At 38.9% G+C, this 21,150-nt stretch overlaps 1 protein-coding gene across 1 annotated transcript in view; it reads right to left on the bottom strand.

Moving 5' to 3' along the window:
* Positions 1–21,150, bottom strand: part of LOC309594676 (glypican-5-like) — a gene marked incomplete at both ends in the record, with an annotated part of 385,721 nt that overhangs the window by 236,971 nt on the left and 127,600 nt on the right. Inside the window, 3 exons of the mRNA XM_082320908.1 lie at positions 9,421–9,546; positions 11,469–11,528; positions 16,064–16,194. Coding sequence (XP_082177034.1) covers positions 9,421–9,546; positions 11,469–11,528; positions 16,064–16,194 — 317 coding nt within the window. The remainder of the gene's footprint in view (positions 1–9,420; positions 9,547–11,468; positions 11,529–16,063; positions 16,195–21,150) is intronic.

Below are 21,150 nucleotides of genomic sequence, written 5' to 3'. Positions count from 1 at the left end.
ATCTCCAGAAATTGTTTACACTGATGGCACAAGAATAACAGAAGTTAAACACTTTTTAAGTATGCTAAGGCTAAATTATTATCTCTGTTTTCCATATCCAGACGGCTGCTTGCTACAGTCTAAGGAAATAAGAAAGGGGACAATGAAAGTGCTAAACTCATAAAAACTGAAAGTCTCTAAAGGAAAACATTTAGAGAAGAGGAAGTCACTGTGATTTGCCACTTTCTTTCTCAGCCAGCTTGCACAGGCCCTGAGAGCCTAACAACCCATGACATGATCTACTCAAGCCTGTGGACAGCTGTCCCCTAATCTCTCCACTTAATGCAAAATTCCAAGAAAAACAAGTAAAGGGCAGAAGGAGAGAAGTAAGGAAAAGAAGTGTGGGTTCCTACTGCGTGTTACAAAACATCGTTCTCTTATAGCCCCAGTAATCTGTTTAAAAGCCATTTTTATATGCAAGTTTTTAACCCCAAAATGCTACACTTGAGATTTCCTCAGAAAGCGACTCTCATCCGAAAAGCAGTTGCTGTAAAAGAACTTCTCCCCCTGCCCCCCGAGAAATCAGGGTACTGTATGTCAAACCTTCAGTGATATGAACTTCAGTGATATGAACATGTTTTTACTACCTTTCAACTCCTCATAGCACTACAAAACCAAGACAGATTTGGAGAAATGAGAATAAAGACTTTAGCCTGTCTGAAACATTTTAATGCAATAACAATGGCAAAGTCTGCCACATTCAGAGAAAGCCATTCCAGATAAAATCCACCCATACACACCTGAAGAGACACATCTGAAATGATGATGGGTTCTGTACCTGTGCAATGGAAAGCTGTGTCTGACCAGCAGAATCATTCTACTACTTCTACCATAAGGACTATTTCAGATCAAGCTAACAGGTAACAAGAAAAAGACCATTTCATTTGGAAACTCAGGAAATTTCCTCTTGAAATTGACAGGCAAGAAACACAAAATTCCTTAGGAGTTATTTTCACAAAGGTTTTTCTTTCCCCGCTCCAAATAAAGCCAAGTTTGATCTTCTGATCCAGCTATTATATATAGGTTCCAACTCAGAAATGGTTAGAGCTTAACAACTGTTAAGCCTGACAGATGGGAAAAAAAAGGGTAAATAGACAGAAAAGTAACAACTATTACAGTCTCTTAAAGCATACTTACAGCTGTTCTTTATAATGCTAGTTCTAATTCCTGGTTATAGATACTATATATATGGACAAATCTTTAGTTAAGAGTAAAAATAATGATAGCAGTTCATGGGGATTTAATGGGACAACCAGTCATGCATCCGAAAATGCTTTACTTGCTACCAATGAGGAAAGAAGAACCCTAGCAACAGGGAGGAAAAAATCTTCCCCTCTTTCTCTCCTTTTCCAGTATTTCCATATTTGAAAATATTTTGCATATGGTCATAATTTCATATTTTCTCAGCAATAGGGAGAGAATTTGGTTTTGGTTTTCAATTTTTAAAAATGGGATTACTCAAAATGGTAAAACTGGGCTGCAGAGCAGCTAAGACTATGGAAGAAACGGCATGCTTCAAACTCACTAGTACGCAACTTGTTTGCACTTGTAAACTACATTTCAGTACATCCTTGTCTTGCCTAAAAGAAAAAAGAGTATGGAAGATTGCTTTTCTCAAAAGTATTCTGAGAAATCAAACTCATAGAGTCTACTTAATAAATGTTGTACAATAAGGAGCTGACCACAGAAACAGATGGCTCAGTGTTCAAAATATAGTTGTTTCAAATAAGTAGATGCAAAAACCTGGAAGGGGAATGAGCTTTTCAGGTTTATTTGTTCTCTAATTTATAATCTAAACAAACATTGCCACTATTTCGCTCTTTCTGTGGTGGATAGAAAACATTAGAAACAGCCTTAAACTTCAGTGAGAATAGTGAAGACTTAACAGAGATCTCTCATTTAAATGCAATTAACATAATAGATAGTTTGGTCCAAAGCAAGGCTCTTTAAGACATGGACTTCCCAATTCTGTTCTTAGAGGAACACACCTTTTTATTTCAAAGGAAGAAAGAGTGGTCCAAGATATCAAACTTAGAACCAGAAATACTATTTCCAAAATATTTTTTTAAGACCTAGTCAGGTCACAATGAAACACTGAATAACCATCAGGATTTAAGGCAGCATTTCATTTACTTTGGAAATATTTTGATGACTGTGACAAACACAAAAAAAATCCCAGCAACGTCCACTTCTTCTTGACACACTCTATTATTTCTTCATGACTTCACTAAGCCATTTCACAACTGCAGTATAGATCAGTAAACCACAATAACCACTACAGCTGCTCTGTTTCGCTAGAGGTTCATTCCATTAAAACCTGCGATGGCTAGTCAAACTAGTGTTTGGCTTAAGACTGCTAAAAATACAAGAAGAGACAGAATTGTCTTAGATTTGCTGAGACATTTAAACATCAATACATGCCACTTAGTAAATCTACTCTTCCTTTCACACATTTTAAACTCCCAAGTTTCCAAAAGTATTCTGCCACTACTGGCTTGCCCAAACTCCTGTTAACTGATTTCCTCTTACTTTGGCTTCATGTGTGAAAAAATCATCACGTAACATGAAAAGCAGCCTGGAAACAGAAAAATCTCTGAAGCAGCTAGCAATCCTGTCACTCACTCAGGAAAAAAAAAAAAAAAGTAACATCCCTTTCTTCAACCTCCTAATTCTATAGCAACTTCCAACCTATTCCATGGTTAGGCATCAAGTAGCAGTAACTCCTAAACCAAACTGTACATCTACAGTGCAATTGTAACTTGTAAAATGCCTCACTGACCTAGAAGTGTCACGATCCTTTGCTTAGAAAAAAGTCATGTAAAGCTGCTGCACATCATGGTCATGATTCGGATTTGCTTCTTCGGAGGAACAATTTCTCTACCAAACTTTTGAAAGTTTTCTTTTTCAGAGTCAACCTGAAGGTTGACACTGTTCTAACAGGTTTGTTTTTGGTTTTTGTTTGTTTTTTTTTTTTTTAATGGAAAATATAGCATCAGAAGCAGCTAAGAGCCTGGATTCAGGTTACCACCCGCAGCCACGTCAGTACCTGCTGTGATCTCATTAGGTTTCACACATCTAGCACAGGCAGGCTGGCTTATCTCTGGGATGGGACATTTCTGCTAAATTCTTCAGAAAGCACAAAACCTGTGAGCCAGCCCAGTCTGACAGCTCTGAAGCACTACATCACCTCACTGCTAGAGGCAGTGTGCTACCAAAATTGTCACCATAGACTAACTGCATCAACAGATTGCATTGATATAATTTTTTAATCAAACTTATTTAGATGCATGCTAAGTACAGCCTCTAAGTACTTATTATTTGAAGCAGTTAAAGTTTCAGACCCTAAACTTCAAATGCAGGTGTCCAGTTGACCACCCGGTGTGTCTACATTACCATGTTAGTTCTGATCAGGTTTATACTTTTCAATTAAACCCCTGAGTGTCACCATTTCTCACACTCCAGTTTATATTGCAGAGCAGTCTCAGAACCAGATTCTTTTCCAATGAAACTAAGGATGCACTTCACAGATGCCAGTGGCATTCAGTCCCAAGGAATGCACCAGAGCTAGTCTGAAGTAAAACCTCCAAAGTACAGATAGTGTGGGCATTGGGTTATCAGCACCATGCCTTTCTCTGAAGATCCATGCCTATTGTGCACTGGACACACAGCCTAAAAGCATATTTCAGCACCTGAGAAAAAGGGGCTTCATTACAGAGATCACAAGCATCCACCACTGTTAATAACAAAGCCAGTCACTTAATTTTCTTCTTCATTACCAGCTCATATTTTCCTACTATAAGACCCGAGCTGGTTTTTGCATACTGGAACATCACAATAGAGATGGTGTGCATCTTACAGCATATCAAGGTAATTGCAAGTGCTCATTTCTTAAAAGGAAAAAGATTTGAAATGGCAGCAGCAATCTTACAGTTCTCACTAGCATCTGTCAGCCTCTAAATTTCAACTCATAAAATGACAACACTTTCTGTAGGAGAAACATAAGAGGTTTTCCTGTCTCTTCCTCTGTGGGACAGTCCCCACACGCAGCCAGCTGCACTCTAACATAAGTCATGAGCAGACCTCTCAGCTTTCAAAAAAGTAACATCGTTCATGTGACAGAAGTGTCTTTGAAATGGTCACGCTAAAGGCACACATCCATTTATGTGATAACTGGGCAACATGTCTTTGGGGGCTGCCATGAGCAGCAGAAGGTGGCCCCCTGCACCTTCTAGCAGAGCTCAGGGGACGCAGAGCAATGCTGCAACACCATCTTTGCTTCAGGATTAAGACATACAAAGGAGGAGGCTGTCACTGACATCTGAAAGGCAAGTGCTGAGGTTGCTGAACATGCCCTGAGCAACTTTCACACTCCAGCCTTGAAGCCTGAGCAGCACAGTTGATAGTTTTCAGATTGCAATCAGCCTCTTTCCGAGAACTAATGGCACAGCCATGGGGAAAGAGTGGGAGAGTATACACATTGCCTAGAGTTGGCTATAATGAATGCCAACTACACTCACAATATTTTAATTCTTCTATACACAGATAACTGCTTGCCTATATATTATTTATGATCGTTTCATCTCTCTTGAAATAGAAACTGCAAGAGATAAGTAGGCAGGCAGAGATGGAAAGACTGAATAATCATCCAGATTATCTAACTTCAATGTAGTACTCACAACCCACTATTCCCTTAAAGTGCTATTTCCAAACCAGGATTACTCATCTGTTGTACACAGGCACACTCCAAAAGCCTGCCAGTGAGACCATATCTCCTTTTCCCTTCTCTAGCAGCAGAAAGAGCTGTCTCTGATAAGGCTATTCTACTGCAGCCTTCACAAAAAGCCAAACTTCAGAAAAAGGAGTTCTAAAGGGGAATCCATGTTTTGTGCAAAGATGTAAAACTGACATCAACAGGAAATCTCAAGATGAGCTTTTGGGAAAGACTTGTACTAGTCTTCCATTTATGACGCTGAGACCTGAGTTAGCAAATCCTGTTTAGCTACCGTGGCCAGGGAGCAAGTGATTCAATGCCAGTATCCAGCTTAGTTGAAGAGATATTCCTGAAGAGAGAAAGGTTCCTGCAGCTTAGCCCCTACAGAAAAGAAGTCCATGGGAGCAGCTGCCTAAGGGTGACCAGAGGAAATTTTTGTCTTACCTTTTGCCTCAGCTCTTAGAGAGACTGGGATGTGGCACGTGATTGCCTCTTTTCTCCTCAGATAGTCATTTTACAACTTTCTCTTCTATGAGCTGAATTTGCTCATGAATTCATCCATTTTTTTAAAACATCAAGACAGAAGAAGTTTCACAGCTTAACCAAAAGTTTAGCAAAGGCGTATCTACTTCTGTTTTCAAGCTGTCACTTATTAATTGAAGAAGATGCCCCTTGTTCTTGCAATGAAGGAGATAGTGAACTACAAATCCCTATTCAGCATCTCCACACCACACGTGATTTTTAAAGGCCACTACCATATTCCCCTTCTATCTTTTCTGTGTCAGGCTGGAGTGTCTGCCATTCCACATACAGGATCCATTTCATGCCCTTGATCCTCCTTCCTTGTTGCTCCCTTGGTACATTTGCAGTTGTGCTCTATCTTACTGAGCCTGGGGGACAAAAGAACGGCATATGCCACGTGCCTGGAGCAGTGAAAGCCACCTCAGTGCACACCATGCTGTACGTAACATTTGGATTGTTCTTCTTACGTGAATCACTTTATATTTGCCCGTCTTGAATTTCATATGCCATTTTATTGCCTAGTCATTCCATGTCACGAGTTCCCCCCGCAATTAACCACAGTTGACCCTTGTCTTTTCTATGCAGGATAACTTAATATCATCAGCACATGCTGTCACCTCAGTATTCACGCCCCTTCACAGGTCTTTTATGACAGATGAACAGCACAGGTTCCAGCACAAATCCCCATGCGCTGCCACTGGTGACCTCTTTCTACTGTAGCTTATGATCATCTATTACCTGCCCTTATTTTCATCTCTACCAGCCTTGTGTGAAGGACCCTATCAAATATCTATCAGAACCCCAAGCAAACTATAGCAATCTACCCTGTCTTGTAGCCTGGCTTGTTATCTCCTCCTAAAGACTCTGAACATGTTGATTCCTTTCTCTAAGTATCACGTTCATCTGCTTATAGTTTCTACAGATTTTACTGTTACATACCAAGTTTACCGGCCACATCTTTCTGAAATCCTTATTTTGCTAAAAATACAATGATGGCTTCACATTTCATATCTTTCCATCATCTGCTATTGAAGCAGTCTTAAAGACAGTACCACCATGAGTAATTCAACTATTTAACCCTTTAGTCCTTCTAGAGTACGTAGGTGAATGGTGTCTGGTCCTGGCAGTGTATAATGCTTCACGCGGTCAACTTCTGCAATCTCTTCTACTGATACGGTATTGAGATAATCATGTGACACACTGCCAGGAAAGAAAGGTTCCAGCAGAGAAATTTCTCTAAGCTTGCTTCACTTCACAAAATACTTTTCCAGTTTTTGTGCTCTAGCTTCATCTTCTCTGAGCATTCCTTGTATACTCAGGCCATTTATTAGCCTCACAGACTATTTCTTATATGAAGTCTTGTTCCAGGAACAAGTTGCTCAAAAGAGTAATGAAGACAAACACACTACTCCTGGTGCAAGTATTTGTAATGTCTTCAAAGGCCCTGAACTGACTCTAGATGATTCCTAGCAAAGCCATGTTTTGCTGTTCATCTGAAGAGCAGACCAGAAGCATATTCTCAAACCGGTGGAAACAACCTGGCTCTTTTTATGGTGTATTTACTGGCAGCTCAAGGATTTTTTTTTTTTGCCTACCAATGCATTGATTTAAACACGATAAAACCCAATCCAAAGAATTATAATTAAAAAAGTACAATGAGAATCCTGTTTATCAGATCCTCTGATAGACCTCAAATGCCCTCTCTACTAATGGAATGCACAACCCCTGTTTCTGAGTAATAATTTCACATTGTTTCAGGCTGCATTTGTGTGTCAAATTGTTTTTAAAGGTTGAGTTTGTTTTTCCTAAAGAGCTTGAATGCCCATTAGCATGCAGCATAAATATCGCTCAGCTTTCAAATAGCATTATGAAGTGCAAGAAGCAGCTTTTGCCAGTTCCACAGCCTGAGTAACCTTAAACTCAGGTTCACAAAAGATCCACCAGATTAATTGGGGATATCTATTTTCTGATACAGAGTTAAGAATAAGGCTCTATTTTGAGTTCAGAACTGTTTACTACTGCTGATATTTAATCCTCTGGTCTCCTGGGAAAGGAGAAAGAACAAGGAGAAATGCATCTTCAGGCATGACCAGGACAGGTTTATTTCTCACATGGGGAGAACTGGTGACAAGTCCAGCTTATAAAACAGATGATGAAAGGAGTAAAATTTGACGGCAAGCAGGCGCCATGTTTGTGCTGCTCTGTAGCATTGCTGGCAGCGCAGGCTGCCTGGAAAGGCTCCTCCTTTTAAGGCAATCAATACTGCGACAGAACTGATAAATATATACATATTGGTGTCTGATTAAACATGTGAATTTAAACTTTTATTTTCTAATTTGTCCATTTAATATGTCAACTACAAATATATGTATTTCAGGGTTTGGTGGCAGGGCAGGGTGGTTGTTGATGTCATTGTTGGGCTGTAGGGGTTTTTTTTCCCCCTTTTGTTTTTGCTTTTTAATTTAAAATATGAGGGGTCTTGTTAGTCTTTTCCCTGCTATTTCTCCCAGTTTCCTACCCTTTTCAAACCTGAAACTTTTCCATGTCTCCAGCTCTGGGAAAGTCACACTGGCAAAGCAAAAAACCCACAGCTTTCCTTTTCATGCATTTCTAAAATACGTGTATCAGCAATTTAAGCAGCCTTTTTTTTTTTTTTTTAAACAAAATAAGACAAAAATTAAATCTGAATTTTAATTTAATTTTCTGTTCAGAGAGTCCATATAGAAAACGTTTTTCTTGGGTTTGCTTTTCTTGTTTTTCTTTTGGCCAGAAAGCTGTTTGTTCTAAAAGTTAACTGTGTATCCAGCAACATGTTACCAGCAAAAGGGACTCCAAAATGGAAATACTGATTAGAATTACTGATATTCTCCTCACTTCCTCTCCATTACTTTTACAATAAAACCTTCAATCAGTATTACTATCACTATACACTAACATTTAGAATACTGCATTGTTGCCAAAATCTTAAAATACATGCTTCTACAATTAATTTGTAATGCCAATATGCATTGAAATATTAAGAAATTTAAAGTTATCTTTGAATGTATTAGACAAGTATTTATCCCTGAATATCTCAAATGTAATTAAGCTGAAGTTATTTACACATAAGAAATCTAAGCAGAGCTGTGCGGGAGTCAGGACTCCCTTTAATGGGACAGCCTATAATTGTAACATCTCTCTCTGTTCCACATTGGAGTTATTCCATAATTTCCTACAAAACAATTTTCAGTCATGAAAATTGTTTTAAAGAAAGAAAACAAAACGTTAGAACTTTATCATTTAGAACTGCTACAGACCACAAAATGCACTTCAAAAAGAAACATCATGAAAGCCAGCACAATTCCATGGAACGTCTCTGTTTTGACAAAATGACAAAAAGACATTTTTGGAAAACATTCACTGGCACACTTCCAACCAGCTCTCACTGCAAAACTGATGTATACTTTGACAGTGATAGTAACAGATATAGTTGTATTCTGAATACCTCTTTTTCTCCTCAGGGCAATGTTGCCTCATGTTATGCAGAGTAAGAGAAATGACAGCAAAAAGTTTAGCTCATGGAGAGTGCAAGTGTATTTTCCAGCTTGGATTCTAAGGGGTGATGGGAAAGACTGTGATAAAATACACAGGGGAAAAAATTTAGCTGACAAACTAGAAATATCTTTTCACCCTACAGAGCTTCTAGCTGCTCTATCCACATGGAACAGCGCATTTATTAATTGTTACCTTATAAGAATTCCTGCAGAATATGCTCTGGTAAGGATGCTGGGCAATTCCAAAACCAGTTGTTATTCAAAGTGCTATGTCAGAAACTTTGAAAAGGAATCTCCAGTCAGTCACAGAGGTACTGCTTGCTAACTGAGCTTTAGAGGGCAAGACCTCTCTACATGCAGAGTTGTGTCTCTATAGTGAAAGAAAGGGACTCTTCAAAGCAGCTCTTCTAGAAAGTGTTCCATAATATTTAATACAGATACTTAAACCTCAGCATTAACAACCTTTTATTTTAGCAAAACCCTTGCTCAATTAAGCATCAAGTTCACTAAAGGAGACACTTGATGACTACAATGTCTCAGAAGGCTTCTGAACCATCAGAAGGACATGAAGTCACCTTTTTCATCATTAGGGAAAACTTTTACTCATAACTTTACCTTTCCACAACATCCTCTCCATTCCAGCAGGTTGAGCTGTCTCTCATCACCAGGTCACCATCACACAGCCTTTCTGCTATAGAGGCATAAAAGGGTCGGGATCGCTTCATGTAATTGATGAACTCTCTGTAACGTAGGAAGAACACATTTAACCACAGAACAGTACACTTATGGTTTAAGCCCCCTGTTAACTTAACCCTCCACAAGGTTAAGAGTTTAGAACCCTTACAGAAATTAAGTCATCCAAGTTGATTAATTTCTATTCCTAGTGTATTTCTACTCCTATGTATCATCCAGTATTACCTAGTCCACTGTTAATAAACATGATTTCATACAAAGGGTGGTTTTAACAAATTACATTAATACATCTCACACAAAATTTGAAAGAAGTCTACACCTACTATCTCCGTATAAATAGATTGAAAAAATAATGAGAAAACATCGCCATTAAAGGAGTGGGCTTTTTCTCTCTTACTGGAAGTGAACATTTCTCCATTGTGAGAAATGTGTGAGATGAATTAACAACACTGTCAACAACCTGCTGGGTGGAAAAGGCTTCCTAAAGCTAATATCCCATCACAAAACCTGCAATACGCTGTAAGGACCCCACACATGCAACAACAGTACAGAAAGTCATCTCCTTGAGATGTGGTGGGGCCAATTCCTCCCCATCGTCACTGTCCATGTCACATTCTTATTAGAAAGGAATTCTCTCTCATCATGTCTGGCATCTCACACTTGTTAAGAGGAGGCTGTGCCTGCTGCTTTGGTGAATAACCGAAACTCCTGGCCAGTACAAAGAGCTCATTTCTGATTACGTGTGTATGGAAAAATGCCTTGTGGGCAAACTGCTGCCTCTTTTATAATCTGATTATACCTATAATATGTATCTGGCTCAGGTAGCCATAAAATTAAACTGTAATAAAACAAGTATTAATTAAGCACACGATTGAGAGTATTTCAGAATGAGAAATTACCCTACCTCCACAGCTTTAGAAGCTCCTGTTTGGTGTAAGATGTTAAAGATATTGAGAACAAGACGCAGGACACAAAAACTGGGCTAGAGCTATCACACAGCTATCTGCTTGTCTCAGAAGTCCCTCAACAGCCCCATTGGGAAGGCCAAAGGATTCATTCTGGTTTATAATGTTTCTGCCTGGCAGGCTGTAAGGGGACACTGCACTGAAGAGGTGCCTGGGGATATGGCTGGATGGAGCTTGGCACAAGAAGTCAGGATTTATTAGTCTTCTGGGAGCAACAGCTGCTTTAAACGATATCAGAGTCCACTGCTAGGTATCTACCCCTACAAAGTTTAGGCAGTGGTCATCTCTCCCCACAGCTGCCTTTATGCTTTCTCAAAAGCATTTAACCATCCTATTTATCTTATGTGTGATGAAATCCTGCTCAAGATAAATTAGTCATCACATGGTCCTAAGGAACTAACTTAGCCTAACAATGCAGGAAAGCTGTCATTTTAAGCAAAGAAAAAAGTAGGAATTTTAGGGCTAATGACAAGGGAATCAGTATTTCTCTCTCTTGACCACTAACTTATGAACATGAGCTCTAAGTATTTATAGAGTAAAGGTAGGTCCAGACAGGAGGCCACTGACCTGACCAGCCTAAGAGTATCAATTATGAAAGGTGACACAGATGCTAAAGATTTTATGGGTTCTAAACTGGAGTTTTCTTTGAAGGAGGAAAAGAGCACCCTTTTAAGAGTCCGAAGCTTGTCTTACTCAGCTCACCCCAAGAGGCTTAAACTCCTTTGCATTTTCAGCAGAGTGGGGCTCTGACATTTCAAAGTAGCATCTTAGCAAAGGCAGAATTCTGTGTCCAACTCTTAATCTTAACAAGTGAAAATATTTACTTTTCATCAGTATAAAACCAAGCACACTAGGTAGAAAATGTACAGTTTCCCAGTGCCCTACAGGATAAAAGCAGTGATCAGAAGTATGCCAATTCCTAGATTACAGCTGAAATAGCAGCTTACAATGGAGATGAGCTACGTGTAGAGACAACAAAGCACGTCACCTTGTTTTCATTCTTACCGAGAGATTTTTTTCAAGCTTCTTGATTTGTCATTCTTTGAAGCTTTCAGAGGCAGAGAACTGGAATAGGCCGGGGAGGATAAGCATCAATCAGGAGAGGTTGGGGAGTAGGGGAGAAGCAGGAATTCAGGCAAATGAGGAAAAGAAATGAGAAACAAAAGAGAAAAGTAAAAATTATTTGAAAGAAAGGTCATCAAGCACATGCATAGGATAATATAAGAAAACAAATAAGGAGGAAAATTGTCATGAGATTTTTTTCAAAGTATAGATGCAATTAAAAATGTCAATGCAATACTGAGAAAGAAAAAAAAAAACACAACTGAGATTGTTTCTCCCACTCATTTTCAAATAAGAGCACAATTACAAATGCAGCACACACAGCAAAAAGCTGAAAATAAATTCAGTGGTACTTAAATTAACTATAACTGATACCGAATGGAAGAACTGTAAATGTATGAGGCTACACAAGAAAACAATGGCAAACAGTCTAGAATGAGCACCATGGGACGGACGGATACAAATGAGTAGCATTCATTTTCTGGTACAATGAGTAATTTGCTGTCTGTTAATAAATAATGTGAATACAGATATTTTTTGCTGTTCAGTTCTGGTCAGATTGCACCATTGGGGGGAAAAAAAAAAAACAAAAAACAACTTTGCAAAACAGGAGAGAGAGGCTCTAAGATTATATTGGAGGAAAAACTGTGGAAATAACCCTGATAGTTATTTAGTGTAAATGCATTTTGTGGCACCAATATCCCAAGGTGCCTTGATTAACATTAAACACTGTATTGAACGTTAACATCATGATGCAATTTTCCACTTACATGATTTGATACCACGTTCTGCTCTTTCTTATACCCTTACTCTCATGTATAAAGTAATGGCAACAGCTGAAGTAACACATCTGCAAACAGGTTCAACAATACTTGCCAATCCAGTTAACTCTTACTAGAGAGAGTAAACACCACCTTCAGCAGCTCTGAGGATACCCAGACGATGGCGGCTTTGCCATCATACTTTCTGGGAGCGAACAGCAGGGGTGGCCACAGGAGAGGATGGACCTACTCTCATCATCAGGTGAGTGTCACCTGCCATCACTGAAGCACTGATTCCAATACAGCCAGTCAAAAAAGGAAATGAGAATTTGTAACAGGGAAAATCTGGACCTGCTGAAACTTCTGCCTTGGCCAGTCAGTCAGAAATGTTTGATTCGTTTCCACAGTAAGTTAATTTCCATCTGGCATTAATAAAGTTTTGTACAAGCACTTTAATACTCAAATTTTAATAAAATCATGTGATGCCTGACCCAATAGACAGTTAATTTTAAACAAAGTAGATGACATCAACTTCAAACATTCCCAAAGAAACTCAAAATTGTTTATTATAAGATGTATAAAAGATCCATAAGTTCCCAGAATAACAAAGAAATCCCAACAAAATATCATTTCAAAGCCTGCCTCCTCTGATTAGGGACCTAATATCATGTTATAGTTCTTTGTTAAACATAACATATTTTTATATACGGATCTGTAACCAGTTTATGTTTAGTGGTCTGAAATATTACATGCAGCAGACATGCCAAGAGGCAGGTATTCAACTTTGCTAGGAGTCTGGACCCTGACCAGAATAGTACTTTGTGCTGAACTCAGCAATAACATTCCAATTTACTGATTGAGATTCTGTACATGCCATGTACATTCCCTGTACCATCATATGGTTTCAATTTTCTTGTCATCTCTATTACATGTTATAGTAACCTCCACATTAAAAAATGACCACAGCAGCAATCCTGCCAGTTTCAGTTAATCCCTGAATAGGATTGTGTAAAGCAAAAAAAAAAAAAAAAAAATAAAAAAAAAATCTATACTTTTCAGCTTAATCAGAGGAAAAGATTTCCTACAAGATCATGCAACATTTATTCAAGGTTCAGCTTCTTACACTATTGTCCCTGACACTTACTGTTGCATAACAAAAAATATGCAGGAATGGAATGCAGTGGAAAAGAAACTGCACGAGGAGCCTTGGCTCTACTGAACAGCTGAGACCAGAGGTTCTCAAACTCTTTGGAAAAGGAGCTTGATTTTGTAACTGGCCTTGCAAAGATGTAATACCTTTGGAGGCAACATACATATGTAGGTATAAGCTGTTTGGCGCTAGGTTTTTAAGGGCATCTCTAAGCAGGTACTACAGAAGAGATGAGAGGCCAGTTTATTGCGGTTTCTCCTACAGATGTGCTAACCAGACTGGTTCTTCTCTTTGAGCTTGGGAATATTCTGACACATTAAGGGAATGAGTCACAGCTTTTCTGTTTACCTGGGGAGTGCTGGCTCATTCCTCTCTTTTTCTTTGCTTATTCTAAAAGGCAGGCGTCATGTTCCATATTCCTCTTGAATTAAGGATCATTTGGAGGGATGTCTACTAAACAGACCAACAGACAGACTCAGTTGGGCCGATTCCCTGTGTGACCTTGTACCTAAACTGACAGACAGCGGACATTATTGCTCTTCATTTTGTAAATCACCAGAAGGAATGACACCAAAAAAGATTCACATAATTACTTTCATAATCTAGATCCCCTGTAGCAGTTATCTGTCACTCGAACTGCATTTTACACAACCCACTGCAAAAATGATTTCACCCATCCATTATAAAATTTTATTACCTAAAATTGCTTTTTATTGATATTATATGTTATTAAATGATAGATGATGAACAACACAGTGATGTAGCCAATCAGTGTGTATTTTACTCTATTTCCTGTTTCACAGTCATTCCCAAGAAGCAAACTACAAGCCTCATGCCTCATGCCATGTATTTTATAGCAAGTTGTGGAAAATTTAAAAATATTCTCCACTTCTTACTAATTATGGCTCCATCATTCATTTTTGGTGCATAGGCTCTCCACAATACCTATCAAAACTGTATTTCAGTAATGTTTTATGGCAATTATGTAAGGATGGCCTTTGTTTAGATTTTTTTTGATAAATTAATTTTCAGTGCGCAGACCAGTTTTGGGAAACTATCTAATTTACAGTATATTAGTTTCTAGCATATTTTCTTTTCCATCTACAGGTCTTACATTTTAAAAGGTCAATATCCAAATAATTCTAGAAGGTTGGGAGGGGGAGGGAGCAGATCCTCAGGTGAGAAAGAACTGCTGTCATGACATTAAAGACACCAATCTGCGTCTGCTTAAGAGGTTACCTGTTAATAGGTTGGTAATTCTGCATTTTTGGTTGCCAGTGTATAAGTCCCAGTGAAGTCAACAAGTTATACAGAAGATGGCCTAGAGCTCTGTGTTTTTAAAAGCATATTTCATTAATTGTACTACAACTGTTCTTTGGATTATTACTGCTGAATTTATTAATTTAATCTCCTTAATGCTCTTTTCTCTGATTTGCATGGTTAAAATTGATTAGCTGCAAACACTAGCAAAAACTGTTGTGTTTTGGTTTTAAATTACAAAGGGATAAAAATATCGCTATCACTCAAAAAACTTAGCTTGCTGCTATTACTTTTATCTTTTAAAGCAGTGTTTGGTTCATTCATGCAAGCTTAGATGTGAATTAAAACAGAAACGGATAAAAATCTCATCTTCACAACTCAAACTTCAGAATCCAGGCTATGGAAATTTTAGTATTGCTGTCTGTCATCCACCTATCCAACATACAGAGATACCACGGACTCCCTGGGCAGATTAGATACTCCTCTCAGACAGAGGCGTAAGCCCAGCTTGATTCCACTCACTTTGCTGAAATTGTTCCAGATTTGTACTGGTATTACAGAGAACAACATGTTAGCCAGAAATATGTCGTTGTGATTTTATGGTCAGGTAGCTCTCACATCTACTCACGTGTCATGAGTGGGATTGGAAAGACACCCTTCCCTCCCCACTTACAATTTACAGAAAAACAATCCAGGAGCTACACGAGGGAAAGTGAAAGAAAGACTAGGACATCTGGGAGCAGGGATACTCATGCCAGGACCAGTGGCGGTAATTCAGCTGTCTAGTGTCTCAACTGCACACAACTGAAGAACAGAAGCCAAGATGGACACAACAAGCCTAAACATAAATGCTTTTCCTCCTGCTCTGTTATGCAACAAATCAAGGAGATTGCAAGGGATCTTATTACTCCTCCCCAGCCCTGTAAAATGAGGGACTGACTTTGTGTCAGGGCAATGAATCTTTCCTTTTCACCCCTTCCTCCTTCCCACCTCTGCCCCTGGATAAGCTCAAGTCCTTAAAGACCTGGGCAATTGTATTTTAAGTAATTTAGACTCAACTGTGGAAATCACTCAGACTTTGTTGAGGAAAAGCTTTCATAATTTTCAGTGACGGTTTCTGGAAATAATGAACACCTTGGTGCTAAGTAATGACATCAAGTCTGGCTGTAAAAAGCTTTTCTTGGGAGAGACCTGCAATGTAATACCACAAACACATCTGTGTAACTATCAGCGATGGCAACGGCTGGAGAGCACACAGACAGGCTGACAGAACCATGGCTCTGGCTTAAACACTATAGTGCAGGGAACCATTAACACAAATTGTGAGGCAGAGAGTTTATTTCAAAGCAACTGTTGCTTAGGGTTACCTTCTTTTATTGTTCAGACTAGCGTGCGCCATCACGAATGTCTGGATTTCAGTCGCCTCCTTCATTGGCACTATATTGTCTGATGACAGGTTGCCTTCTTGTTGTTTGGGCTGTCCACACACTTTATCAACCTGTATGAAAGGAAGGGAAAGGAAAACGGGGTTTGAATGGAGAAACTGATTTACAATTGCCCAAAGGTCAGCTTGTTCCTTGTGGTTGGTGTTTACTGCAAAAGAAGGTGTCTGGGGGAGAAAAAGAAAGGATTCTTCTTTCCAGGACCTGGAAACTAGTCCCCTGCATAAGAATGACCAAATTAAGAGGCAGTGCAAAGAGCACTGCTACCAGCAATCCAACAGTCACGGATTTGTCACTGGATACCTGGACTATAGCACACCTAGAAACAGGCTGAAATAGTGACTGAGGGAAGTGTTGCCAAACCAAACTTTTATTTAGAAACATACCCTGCAGTTTGTACGTACACGGATTTTGGTGGAACATCTGCCCTGTATATAGAAAGCAGAGTCTATTTGGGGTTTGAAGGGGCTTGTAATCAGAAGACAACTGAGTCTTCCAGCCTTTAACTATACCATGTTCCCTTAAAACAAGGAAATGAGCAGAATTCAGCATCAACAAATCACTGTCAATAAAGTCTTTTCTTGGACAAAACTGAATGAAAAGAGAATTTCCAGCCCTGGGAATCATCAGTGCCTTGGATCCTGGGTTCAGAACACCAACATCACTCAGCCATTTGCCCTTTTTGCCCTTCCTGAAGCCTCTCATAGGGGATTTAATAGAAGAACAGGAGGAAGCAAGCTTGTGTTTATTCTTTGTGCACTCTGGATCTGACACTGCTCCTGCATCCTACCACATTTATTTGCTATAACAGCTTTAAGTGACAATAGTAAGACAAACCTCTTCCTTTTCTAATCCACAAATAAGTAATCTGCAATGTTTTCACCTACACTTAAATCCTCAAGCAAACACGAAAAGAAGACAGAAGAAATCCTACTGCGGGCATGGTACTACCAGAGACCTTAATCACACAGAATCCATCACCCCGCAACAGCACTGAATTTGGTATCCCTTCTTCAGTTTTCCATTATAACCAGGGTGAGATGGATTCTTGCTGGTCTGTGCATTTTACTGCATCTTTAAAATGCTTACTGAGTCACAACTGCCTATCTGCTGAATATTTCAGACCGCAGATCACTTCAAATAATTTTCTCTGCCCCTTTGTACCACTATGTTGCATATGTCAGTGCAAGCACAGGACAATTTTCTCTACCTTAGCCCATTTCCTCCAGAAAAACTACTGCTATGTAAAGCCAAGATATTTTCCTCTGTAAAAACAGGCCAACCAAACATGAAAAGTTGGAAGCTGTATAGGCATGACATTTAACGTTAACTTTAGTTGTATGAGTTACGGCCTGGTCCAGCATAATATGCTGCGAAGAACCTAAAACTGTAGCAACTGAATGCGAACGTACTGGATTAATCCTGACGTACCTCCAACAGTCAGAGTGGGAGCCAGCTGCCTCACTCAACACCACGCGCTGTGTATATTGTTCTGGCCTCACCAGGGACTAGCACGGGATTGATTTAAAATACAACTTTGTGAAATAAAATATTCTATTTCAGTCCCTTCTAAACTTCTGAAAAGAGAAAAAAAAAAAAAACAAACAAAAAACAACACTATGTAAATAAAAATATAAAACAAAAATGCCTTTTGAACCCTTTGGAGATGGATAGAGAGCATAACACAGCTGGACCGCATTCCTGCACAGGATGCTCTCTCCTGTGCCCCAGGTTTCCCAGGTCTCCTACAGCACGCAGACCCAAATTCCCAGCACAGGTTTCTGCAAAGTCCATCTTAGATTACATCCTGTTGCAGAAGTTCACGTCTTCAAATTACATACACCTCAAATCTAGTCGCTATGGATTTAAGACAGTTTTAATCAACTAACACCAGAACGGTTTGGAAAAGCAATGTGGTTCTCATATACATAAGCAATGAAGAACTCAGGTTTTTTTTGTTTTCCTGTGAGAAGTTTCAAAGAGATTTAGAGTCATCATTTTTGTTGCGAATAAAAAGCTTAAGCATCCAAATGAAAATACTTTGTTTTGATTTGTATTTTTGATACCATAAAAATAAAATCACTTTAAAATGCAAAAGTTTCAGTATTTTTCTATGCCAAACCTTAACTTTGGGGTTTTCTTTTTAACCAGTAATAACAGTTTACTGCATATCAAACAAAACCACAGTATTTTAAGGAAAAAAATATTTCTCAGTGGAAAATTTTAACCAGTTCTACTCCATTAAAAATAAAGTAATTTGTTGAACAAAAGGGCAAATCATATTCACACGTTTTTGTCATGCGGGTCTTCTAGTGCCTTTCTTCTCATTAATATGCTAAGAAACACTAGTAATACTCCATAATTTAAACTACTGCACAGACATTTTAATCTGAAGTGAGATTAACAAGAGGGAAGATACAATAATGATATATTATTTGTAATAACAGTAGCTTTTAAATGTCTCAGCTGAGATCCAGACTACGTTTTACTGGGAAGGAAAAAAAAATAGCGCAAGCCAGTCCCTGTCAAACAGCATTTGACACTTAAAGGAACAAAAAATGTTAGGAAACTGGTACAGAGGCACGAAGTGACTTCTCCCAGTGTCACAGCAGGGGCCAGTGGCAGAGCACAGCGCGCTGTGTGTGCAGTCAACGCCCTGGCCTCCTTGTGCAGCTCAGCCCAGCAGCCCTCAGCCCAGACCCAGCTCCCCAGGCTGGTGCCACTTGGGCTGCAGGGGCCTGGGCAGTTCCAGCAGGGCCAGGCTGGCAGCTCATCAGCCCTCTTTTCTTCCCACCCCTTCCAGCATGAAGTTTCTTTAAGGTTAGCATGGATCACCAGAGGTTCTTCCTTCCCTGCCTCTTTGGGGCAGCAAGGATGGAGGATTTCACCCCACCACTGCTCTTGCGGTGTGCACAGGTGGTTTGAAAACTTACGCCCATGAAGGCAGGAGCACTCAACACCTTTGGATGCAAAGACCAAACTCCCTCCCAAGAGATTGTCTCTCATGGCTCTTGAGTTATTCCTATTTGGCATATTTGTTCCAGATTTTCGATGAGTTAAACAGAAACCTGATTTTTTTTTTTTTTTAAATTTTATTTTTTCATGTGGACTGACACCTCACTGAAATGTGCATTTTTCTGCAAAATAAAATAAAAGGCTGAATTTTACTAGCTAATTTTGGCAGTCACAAAGTTGATGGCAAGAATGAGAACACTCATGTACAGCAAACCCTCTTAAACTTCCAGCTAGGACATCTATGAAAAATGAGTTAATGCTGTGTAAATTAAAAACTATGAGGCATGTCATTTAAAAAAAAAAAAAAAAGTGTTTTCTGGAACTGCAACATCTGGAATTTACTGCTACAAATTACCTATCTTAACAATGGTAAGAACATGGAGGGTTTCCCTCCCATCCTAAGGGCACCGGACAACTGCACTGTCAGTTTAACTCAGACTTCACGAATCCAGACTCACTACCCAAAGGAAAAATAGCGCTACTAAAAACAGTGACTGGGATTTTAAAGTTAATTTCCTTGTATGTGTGACTTACTGCTTCCAAGTTCTCTCTTAAACTGAAAGTATAAACTAAGTGATTACTTATTTATTTATTTTTAAACAGAAGCTAACATTCCTCTACTGACACTGGACATTAGAATTTGACACAAATGTCCAATATTGTGAAAGGCAAGAGAACTTCAAAAGATTAGCTGCAAAGAACGGAGAAACCTGTGATAAAATTTAACAAAAATTAGTAGAAACAGAAAATCCATTGCTCTTTTCCTAAATTCAGTTTTTAGTACTCAGAATAATCAGGAAACAACATAAAGAATGACTAAGCTCATTTATTTCTTTGATTTTTAAACTTAAAAATACACCTGCCAATCTTAAATTACAAACTGATAGAAAATCATCCCTCATTAACTGTAACACCACTAAGGTCATTCCTCTTGTCTCTTTGATGATATTTAATCAAGTCTGCCTTCTAACAGTGAACATCTATAGCTGAAAACTAGTATTCCTCATACCTCATTATCATCTGAATTATCAATAATGCTTCACAATTCTACACACTTTTCTTTGGATTAAAGCTTTTTTATTTATACACCAATGATTCTTCTTAAATATCTATCTTTCTAACAACCATAGCCACATTTCTTCTCCTGTGAACTCTCCTCTGTAAAGAAATACAGAGTCATATATATATATATATGGATTATTTGACCTCTTACTATTTGTTCTTTAAAAGAATGACTATTTACAATTACTGCAGAGGCTTAACAAAATAAACTGAAAAAATCTCATCCAAAATCTTTTGAACTCTGGCAGCTTGAGCAACCTTAAACATTGAGGTTATATTTAATATACGCAATATAATCAAACAAGGGAAAAATGTCATACCCTTCTGGATACTAAGAGAATCTTATCTCTTTAAAGCAGGAGACCTTTTCACTAGTTCAGAACAGTAACTTTCTTTGATTTTGTAATGGGAAGTTTCGTATTTTAAAATACACAATTTTTCGAGTGGTTGGGCTTTGAGTTATTATTAAAATGCTGACACATTTTCCAGCAGTTTTCTGCCCTCCCCAATCTGTAACCCAATTCAGCTCCACGAAAACCCAGCATCTGGCTGAACACCTCTGACAAATTACACCCCTCAGCCCAGGTTCCTGATGGCTGTGCAGGTGTCAGCACAGCCGTACCCCGCACCACACGTGCCACGAATGCATTTCAAATCAGAATTGGAGTTTGCTGGTTCCAGCTGCCAAGTTTGAAGTGAAGGAAGCAAGAAACACTGAGTTATAGGGAAAACAGGTTTGAATTTTCAGACTTGCGTGTTCACCATGAGATCTCGTTTCCTTTGGGTCAGACATACCTTTATCACTTGATTACTGATGGCACAAGACACCAACAGATATCTTGCTTGTCATTTTCTGTTGACCAAGCCATCAAAGTTCATTATGTAAATACAGAATCCTCTCCTTTGGAGTGGCTGTCACCTATTACTATAGTATT

The sequence above is a fragment of the Platalea leucorodia genome (genome assembly GCF_965183815.1).
Source record: "Platalea leucorodia genome assembly, chromosome: 8".
NCBI classification, from domain to species: Eukaryota; Metazoa; Chordata; class Aves; order Pelecaniformes; family Threskiornithidae; genus Platalea; species Platalea leucorodia.
This window is presented reverse-complemented; position numbering and strand designations above follow the sequence as displayed.